The 10,000-nt window shown below is 40.7% G+C and overlaps 1 protein-coding gene across 5 annotated transcripts in view; it reads right to left on the bottom strand.

Moving 5' to 3' along the window:
* Positions 1-10,000, bottom strand: part of LOC123501268 (atrophin-1-like) — a 52,616-nt gene that overhangs the window by 25,409 nt on the left and 17,207 nt on the right. For 4 of the 5 annotated variants that reach the window (XR_006673599.1, XM_045250025.1, XM_045250022.1 and 1 more), the window contains one exon: positions 2,378-2,386. The exons of the other annotated variant lie outside the window; for it this stretch is intronic. Coding sequence is in view for 3 of the 4 variants with exons in the window: in XM_045250025.1 (XP_045105960.1) it covers positions 2,378-2,386 (9 nt within the window). In the remaining variant the exon portion in view is untranslated. The remainder of the gene's footprint in view (positions 1-2,377; positions 2,387-10,000) is intronic. 5 annotated transcript variants of the gene reach the window in all.

Genomic DNA, 10,000 nt, shown 5'->3' with positions numbered 1-10,000 from the left:
ATAAACTGTGTGTGTGTGTGTGTGTGTGTGTGTGTGTGTGTGTGTGTGTGTGTGTGTGTGTGTGTGTGTGTGTGTGTGTGTGTGTGTGTGTGTGTGTGTGTGTGTGTGTGTATGTGTGTAAAGCAAAGCAACAGCAACAACAACAACAACAACAACAAAATAATCATAAACGAAAGAGAAAATATACAAACGTAAAATAGACGTTCTTTAAAAAATATGTACAGTATAATAATAATAATAATAATAATAATAATAATAATAATAATAATAATAATAATAAAACGATAAACAACAAAGACTTAGTAAAAAAAGAAAAAAGAAAAAAACACCCACGTAGGAGATTAACCTCTGTGTGTGTGTGTGTGTGTGTGTGTGTGTGTGTGTGTGTGTGTGTGTGTGTGTGTGTGTGTGTGTGTGTGTGTGTGTGTGTGTGTTTGCTGGAGGAGGAGGAGGAGGAGGAGGAGAAGAATGAGTTGTTGGTGGTAGTGATGGCGGTGGAGGAGGAGGAGGAGGAGGAGGAGGAGGAGGAGGAGGAGGAGGAGGAGGAGGAGGAGAAGGAGGAGGAATGAATGAATGAATAATGTCTCGCTGACGTGCTAAACGAGACACACACACACACACACACACACACACACACACACACACACTGATTGTATTCTCTATCTGTCTATCTGTTTATCTATCTATCTATCTATCTATCTATCTATAACATTTTCTACGCTGTGATTGTAACGATAGAAATTACAATATCATTCTTATTCACTTTCCTTTCATTTCTCTTTCTTTTTTTTTGCGAGATTTCTCCTCTTTTTCTCTTTTTACTTGTTTTTATTGGTTTCCGTTCTTCACTTTCCCACAATTCCCGTTCACATGAAATTCTTGTTTGTTTTTTTTTTTCCCGATTCTTGTTTTTAGTTGTGCATTCTTTCTCGCTTTCACTTCTGGTATGCTGTGTCTTATGAGAGAGAGAGAGAGAGAGAGAGAGAGAGAGTAATGAATTGAACATGTAAATCTAATAATAATAAGAAAAGAAAGAGAGAGAGAGAGAGAGAGAGAGAGAGAGAGAGAGAGAGAGAGAGAGAGAGAGAGAGAGAGGGGACGCCTTCACTCACAGGTTCGCCCACTAGGTCCACAAAATATGAGGGCGACCACCCGTGACCCGCCCTGCCCAGGTGAGTGGCGGCGCGCGGTCAGGTAGGCATGGTGGCTGCGGCGCAATATTGCCTCATCATCATCATCATCATCATCATCATCATCATCATCATCATCATCGTCATCATCATCATCGTCATCATCATCGTCATCATCATGAAGTAATAAAAGTAATGAGAGCAATGCAGTTCATGAAACCTTTGAGTCTGAACGCCAAAAAGGAAGGAAATTTGATAAGACGAGAAGGACAAACCAACAGACAGACAGACAGACAGACAGACAGACGGACAGACGGACAGACAGACACACAGACAGACGGACAGAGACGAGAAATATAGACTAACAGACAGACGAGGAAGACAAACTAACAGACAGACAGACGGACAGACAGACACACAGACAGACGGACAGAGACGAGAAATATAGACTAACAGACAGACAGACGGATAGACAGACGGACAAACTAACAGACAGACAGACGGACAGACAGAAACACAGACAGACGGACAGACAGACGAGAAATATAGACTAACAGACAGACAGACGGATAGACAGACGGACAAACTAACAGACAGACAGACGAACAGACAGACACACAGACAGACGAGAAAGACAAACTAACAGACAGAGAGACGGACAGATAGACACACAGACAGACGAACAGACAGATGGACAGACAGAAGGACAGACAAACTAGCAGATAGACAGCCGTACAGACAGACAAACTACCAGACAGACAGACGAGAAAGACAAACTAACAGACAGACAGACAGACAGAGCAGCATATCTATTTACCAACACAGATTTATTTTCTTCCTCATTAAACTACAAAGGCGAAGAAGAAAAAAAAATGATAATAAAAAAGAGCAAGATTCAAAACAGGACTCGTATTGGTATAGGAACCTACGATGTATTTTTTGCTATCACTGTAAGAGGGACGCTGGACAAGGGCAAGAAAAAAACCTATAAAATTAATAAATAAAATAGGCACACGAGAATCCGTCCCTAAAATTCAAGTAAGAAGGAGCCATCGATGAAAAATATATACAAATGTCTTGAAAATCCCCTCTTGAAAGAATAAAAAGACAAAAATGAATATCAACAAACCTTCACTTTCCTGCCTCAATAAATAATAAAAAAAAAAAGGCCCACGAGAATGCTGGTATCCTTAAAAGAAATAAAAAAAATATATATTTATCGAAAAAAATGGAAAAAGATGTCTTACACTCTCCCTCTGGAAAGAATAAAAGGCAAAATTAATAGATATAAAAGGCCCACCAGAATGCTAGTAACCCAAAAAAAGAGATAAGAAAAGAATTATCGAAAAAAAAATGGAAAAACATCAATAAACCTACACTTTCCTGCCTCAATAAATAAAAAAAAGGCTCACGAGAATGGTGGTATCCTTAAAAGAAATAAAAAAAAATTATTATCGAAAAAAATGGAAAAAATGTCTTACAATCTCCCTCTTGAGAAAATAAAAGGCAAAATGAATAAATATAAAAGACTCTTGAGAATGTTAGTGACCCAAAAAATAAGAAAGGAATGATCGAAAAATGAAAAAAAAAATGTCTTGAAATCTCCCTCTTGAAAGAATAAAAGGCCAAAATGAACGTCAACACACCTACCTGCCTGAATAAATAAAAAAAAAAAAAGGGTTCACAAGAATGGTGGTATCCTTAAAAGAAATACAAAACAATAATTATCAAAAAAATGGATAAAAATGTCTTACAATCTCCCTCTTGAAGGAATAAAAGACAAAATGAACGTGATCTCATGGCGGGACTGGAACAACAAACCTACACTTTCTTGCCTCAATAAAAAAAAAAAAAAAAAAATGGCCCAGGAGAATGCCAGTGTCCCCCCTCAAAAAAAAAAAAAAAAAAAGAATGATCGAAAAGTGGAAAAAAATGTCTTGAAATGTCCCTCTTGAAAGAATGAATAGAGAAATTAACTTAATCTCATGGCGGGACTGGAACAACAGACCAACACTTTCTTGCCTCAATAAAAAATAAAAATAAAAGGCCCACGAGAATATCATTGTATTTTTGTTATTAATTTTGTTTCTTCCACGTGTTTTATTTATAGAAATTGTTTGTTTTGATTTTATTTGTCGTTTTTATTAGTTTTGTTCAGTTTTTTTGTTATTAATTTGTGTCCACGAGAATGTCATTGCCACAAAATCGAAATCGAGAGGAATTATGGAAAAATGGAAAAAAGTCTTGAAATCTTCCTCTTGAAACAATGAATAGAGAAATGAGAGACAAAAATCAACGTCATCTTAAAAAACCTGTACACTTTCTTTCCTTACCACTAACAACAACAGCAACAATAACAACAACAACAACAACAACAACAACAACAACAACAACAACAACAACAAAACAGACACCAATAGATAAACAACAACAAATAAATATCTATAGACACTTAACAACAACAAAAATAATAATAATAATAATAAACACTTACAGACATTGAACAATAACAAATACAAACGAAAAAAAAAAGAATAGATAAACAAATAAAATAAAAAAAAACTACCTCTATTGGGATTCGAACCCATGATAACATTTCCACCAAAAGAGAAACTCGTACCGTCGATCTTCTTTTGTTTTTTTTTTCACTTTTTCTTCTTACCAAGCGCGAGTTTTTTATTCTTTTTTAAGCCACTATTGCGTCGCCTATTAAGCGGTCAAGAGGGCGATGGTTTCTCCTGTTACCGCCATATTGGTACCCCTCTGTGGGCGTGTGTACGTGTGTGTACCTGTGTGTGTATGTGTGCGTGTGTGGGTGTGAGGGATTCGTGTGTGGGTGGATGAGCGCGGATCTGGATGGGCGTAGTGTGTGTGTGTGTGTGTGTGTGTGTGTGTGTGTGTGTGTGTGTGTGAGTGAAACCGGCCCCGTCCCAATCACCAAGATGGGACATACGAACATACGAACTTACGAGCAAGCTTCCTAGAATGGCCATCTTGACCCTCGGGACTAAACAACACTAACAACATACGCTTGGCTCTCTCTCTCTCTCTCTCTCTCTCTCTCTCTCTCTGGTGTCGCATCTTTCTCCTCTCCATCATTCTCTCACTCTCTCAACTTCCCCAATCCATTAATCTCTCTCGCTCTCTCTCTCTCTCTCTCTCTCTCTCTCTCTCTCTCTCTCTCTCTCTCTCTCTCTCTCACTGAATCTAACACGTAATTCATCATCCTATCACATCACCGTGCCAACACACACACACACACACACACACACACACACACACACACACACACACACACACACACACACACACACACACACACACCACCACCACCACCACCTTGGCTTCACTCACACCGCCGCCATGTTGCCAAGTCCATAATGAATAAACAAACCATTGAGCTTATCTACCTCTCGATCACAGGCAGGGAGAGAGAGAGAGAGAGAGAGAGAGAGAGAGAGAGAGAGAGAGGGGCAGTAACTCCGACACACAGACACACAGACACACAGCGCAACAGGTGAGGATGGACGAGCAGGCACACTCCACTATATCTTAATAAGGGAAGGCACCGCGTCGCCATCTTGCTCATCCCATACCTACTACTACTACTACTACTACTACTACTACTACTACTACTACACCTGTCCCTCTCTCTCTCTCTCTCTCTCTCTCTCATGGGGTTAGCGCCTTTGAAAATCCTGCTCCTGGTTTTCTATGCTTTATTTGGTGCACGCTTCGTCTATTTGTGTTGCGCTAGGGACGGGAGGAGGTATAATTGGGTGGGTGGGTGGTGGTGGTGGTGGTGGTGGTGGTGGTGGTGAGTTGATGGACGTGTGATGCTGACGAAGGAGGAAGGAAGAGGACTAAGAGGAGGAGGAGGAGGAGGAGGAGGAGGAGGAGGACAGGTGATGGTGTGTTGTCTTGAGATGAAATGTAGAGTTTGATTATTATTTTTCTTTATTTTTAAGTTTGGTTTCTCTCTCTCTCTCTCTCTCTCTCTCTCTCTCTCTCTCTCTCTCTCTCTCTCTCTCTCTCTTTCTGTTTCTTATCATTATTATTATTAGATTTACATGTTCAATTCATTACTCTCTCTCTCTCTCTCTCTCTCTGGACGTGGGCGTAGTATGGGCGGAGGAGGGAAAGTGGGCGGGGACGGGGCCGCGGGGGTGGGCGGGACGGGCTGCCCATCTTAGGAGGGTGGAGGGAAGGTGGGGTGGGGGGAGGGAAGGCAAAGGGAGAGTGGGGAGGGATAGAATGAGAAGAATAGGGAGGGAGAAGGATCGGGAGGAGGGTAGGAGAGGGGACGGGGAGGGAGGGAGAAGGAGGGAAGGAAGGACAGGTATGACAGTTAATTAGCTGTTCCCTCCACTCCTCCACTGTACCTCCACTTCCTCTCCACGGTCCCTCCACTTCCTATCCACTGTTCCTCCACTCCTCCACTGTCCCTCCACTTCCTATCCACTGTCCCTCCACTCCTCCACTTCCTCTCCACTCCTCCACAGTCCCTCCACTTCCTCTCCACTCCTCCACTGTCCCTCCACTTCCTCTCCACTGTCCCTCCACGCCTCCACTGTCCCTCCACTTCTCCACTCTCCCTCCACTTTCTCTCTACTGTCCTTCCACTTCCTCTCCACTGTCCCTCCACTCCTTCACTGTCCCTCCATTCCCTCCACTGTCAGTTCCCTCCACTATCTCTCCACTGTCCCTCCACTTTCCTCCACAAACATTTTCTTTCTTCCAATATATCTCCTTTCTCTCCAAATTTCCCTCCGTAGCTTCTCCTTCCCTCCAAAACTCCCTCTTAATTCCTTCCACGTCCCTCCAAACTCCCGCCACGTCCCTCCACTCATCAACCAATCAGCGTGCAGCATTCAACACCAGCCAATCAGCAGCCAGAAAAAGCGTGATGTCACCATTCTACCAAATAGTGACGTCATCTCTTTCCTGACACCCTATTGGTCACTGGGATTTCTAGGCCACGCCCCTATCAGCCTCATTGACCAATCAGCGACGAGTACTAATTGCACAGGTAACACTACGGCTTCTGTCTTAATTGGCGTCTGTTTGTCTTAGTATGGTCTGTCTGTATGTCTGTATGTGTCTGTATGTGTGTGTATATGTCTGTGTGTGTGTGTGTGTGTGTGTGTGTGTGTGTGTGTGTGTGTGTGTGTGTGTGTGTGTGTGTGTGTGTGTGTGTGTGTGTGTGTGTGTGTGTGTGTGCGTGTGTGTGCTTGTTAGTTTGCTTTATTTGTCTACTTTTTACTAGGGTTTGTTACCTGTCTGTCTGTCTGTCTGTCTGTCTGTCTGTCTATTTATTGATTTATATTCGTAATCAATTTCATATGTCTGTGTTTTACCTGTCTGTCTGTCTGTCTGTCTGTCTGCATATATGTATGTATGTATGTCTACCTGTCTATCTATCTGTCTGCCTGTTTGTCTGTCTGTCTGTCTGTCTGTCTTTCTGTCTGTCCGTCTGTCTATCACTCAACTTATCTGTCTATCTGTCTGTCTGTATGTCTGTCTATCTGGAGAGAGAGAGAGAGAGAGAGAGGGATGAACACAAATGAACAAGTACCAACACACTGCATTATAAACACAAAATAAACGAAACAAATAAAACAAAACAACACAAAAGGAAGCAAAAGTAAGAAAGAAAGTAAGAAAACACGCCATAAAATCAACTTAAAGTAAAAAAAAAAAAAAAAAAACACGTGTTCTTTCACCTTCACAGGAAAAAAAAGAAAGAAAAAAAAAAAAAAAAGAAATAATCACAAGTAAGACAAGACCACCACGGCAAATTAAGAGAGACACTATCAAAGAAAACGGAAGGAAAGACACAAACAAACACACGAACGAACGAAGAGACAAACTGACAGGGAGAGAGAGAGAGAGAGAGAGAGAGAGAGAGAGAGAGAGAGAGAAAGAGAGAGAGATTTTAACTTGTACATTCATCTTTTTCACTTTAATTTCTTTCACTTCTTTCTTTTTGCTTTTTCTTTTCCTTCATTGCTTTATCAAGTCTTGCACTGTGTCTGTCCTTCGTTTGGCAAGAATAAACAAACAAATGGCCTATTGACTGACTGACTGACTGACTGACTGACTAAATGGCTGACTGATTGATTGACTGACTGACTGACTAACTGACTGACTGACTAGGTGACTGACTGATTGACTAACTGACTAACTGACTAACTGACTAACTGACTAACTAACTGACAAAATAACTCACTGACTAACTGACTGACTGACTAAGTGACTAAATAGACAAAAAATATATACACAAGAATAACACTCAATTTAACCAGACAAATAAAAACAAAAAATAAAAAAATATTAACCAGTAACACAAATAGACCGATAAAAACACCACACATTACTCCACCTACCAACAACACACACACACACACACACACACACACACACAGAAGAAAACAAAGCCAGCACACGCGGGGAATAAACAAGCAGAGGGAGGAGAAGATAATGTGATAATGAGGGAAGAGACGTAAGAGGAAAAAGAAGCTAATAATATCACTCACCGCCAGCTCTCGCCATTGTTATCAGTTTAAAGGTCAGGCTGATGTTAAAAAGGTCTGTGTTTGACTAAGTGTGATACAATGTTTTTAACCCCTTCAGTACCTTGACACGTCTTCATATTCATTCATTCTGGTGACTATTTGATTTTGTACAGCTTCAGAAACTCATGTGGGGGATTAAAACAGTGAAGAAAGACTCTTGCCATTAATTAATCCTCTGACCTCCTTAGACGCTACCTGGTGAGCATAAAAATCGTCTAATCATACAGAAAACTTAATGCAAACTTGTGTCCCAGTACTGAAAGGGGTTTAATTCCTTTCTTTTTCTCTTTTTCTTTTATTTGAAGATAATCCGTGTCTCTTTTAAAAATATATATACCATCCTTTCCTCTCCTCTCTGATAGAAATGTTTGTGTTTGATTAAGTAAATGTTATGGGTTTTTTGTGATTTCTCTTTTTTTGCGTGTGTTTGGCTAGGTTTGGGAGCATTTTGGTGTGTAGTGGTGTGTTTTGGGTGTGTTATGGTGTGTTTTGGGTGTGTTATGGTGTGTTTTGTATGTTTTGTGTGTTTTGGGTGTGTTATTGTGTGTTTTGAGTGTGTTTGGGTTTGTTTAGATGCGTTTTGGTGTGCTTAGGGTGTGTTTGTGTGCATTGTAGTGTGTTTTGGTGTGTTTAGAGTGTGTTTGGATGTTTTGGGTGAGTTTTGCGTGTGGTTGGGAGCGTTTGGGTGTGTTTGAGTGTGTTTTGGGTGCGTTTTGATGTGTCTCTTTAAAAATTATATACCATTCTTTTCTTTCCTCTCTGATAGAAATGTTAGTGTTTGAATAAGTGAACAAAGTGTAATGGAATGCTGTTTATTTCTTTCAATGGCTTTTTTTTTTTCATTTGAGTGGAATCAGCGTCCCTTTAGAAAAACGATGTCATTCTTTCCTTCCCTCTCTTGTAGATATTTGAGTGTTTGAACAAGAAGAAAGACTGGTGCAATATTACTAATCTTTTCAATTGTGTGTGTGTGTGTGTGTGTGTGTGTGTGTGTGTGTGTGTGTGTGTGTGTGTGTGTGTGTGTGTTTAATAGAATCAGTGTCTCTTTAAAAATACATAATTATCCTTTTTTCCTTTCCTCTGTGATAGAAATAGTGTTGTTTGAATGAATGAACAGAGTGTGATAGGTGTTGGCCTTTTTAAATGTTTTCCTTTATTATCTGAATAGAATCCGTGTCACTTTCAAATATGTCACCCTTTCCTTTCCTCTTAAAACTGCATTTCAAAATTTCCTTCTTTTTGAAAACTCTTACTTAAAAAAAGGAACATATATACAAAGCTTTCTCTTTTCCATAATGACCTTTTCTTTCCCCAAATTAACCTTTACAAAATACCTTCCTTTTACTTCTAGATTCTTCATTATAACCATTTACGACTTCTTGTCAGTTCGCTAAAAGATAATAATAATAATAATAATAATAATAATAATAATAATAATAATAATAATAATAATAATAATAATAATAATAATAATAGTAAATAGGTGACTTTCATAATAGTAAGAAAAGAAGAACAAGAACAAGAAGAACAAGAAAAGAAAAACAGGAAGAAGAAAATATATCTACACACACAATACACACATCAGCTATTTACATTCCATTCCTTGAATCACACACACACACACACACACACACACACACACACACACACACACACATGACACCCTATAACCTCACGAACACCCCACCAATACCCCCAACACCCCATCAACACCCCTAACACCCCAGTCACAGCATCCCCTTCTGAAAACCCCTCCCACATTTTCAGCTCGTCGTGGGGGGCTTAGCAACGTCAGTAGTGGTTCGGCAGCCAATCACGATGACGGGGTGCTGCAAGACGTGTAAATTTAGCTCTCCTATTGGCTACTTGTGGACTTGTTCTGGGAAGTCCCGCGCCTGGTGTGCCAAGACCAAGACACAGAGACAGAGGAAAGAGAGGTGGGGTGAAGGGGAGGGGAAAGGGTGAGAGGTGGAGGGTGGGAGAGGGTGAGGGGATGTGAGAGAGAGAGGGAGAGTGTGTGTGTGTGTGTGTGTGTGTGTGTGTGTGTGTGTGTGTGTGTGTGTGTGTGTGTGTGTGTGAGAGAGAGAGAGAGAGAGAGAGAGAGAGAGGATTAAAGAGAAAGAGATACAGATAAAAAAAAGAAGTTATGAGGAAAAACAATAGAGAGAGAGAGAGAGAGAGAGAGAGAGAGAGAGAGAGAGAGAGAGAGAGAGATTTTTCCCAAACTTCCCCTTTCCGGGTGACAGCTTCCCCTCCTCCCCTCCTCACCTCCCCTCTCCTCCTCCTCCCATCACT

The sequence above is a fragment of the Portunus trituberculatus genome, chromosome 9 (genome assembly GCF_017591435.1).
Source record: "Portunus trituberculatus isolate SZX2019 chromosome 9, ASM1759143v1, whole genome shotgun sequence".
Lineage (NCBI taxonomy): Eukaryota > Metazoa > Arthropoda > Malacostraca > Decapoda > Portunidae > Portunus > Portunus trituberculatus.
The sequence above is the reverse complement of the archived record's forward strand: the minus strand, read 5'-3'. Positions and strand labels throughout refer to the sequence as shown.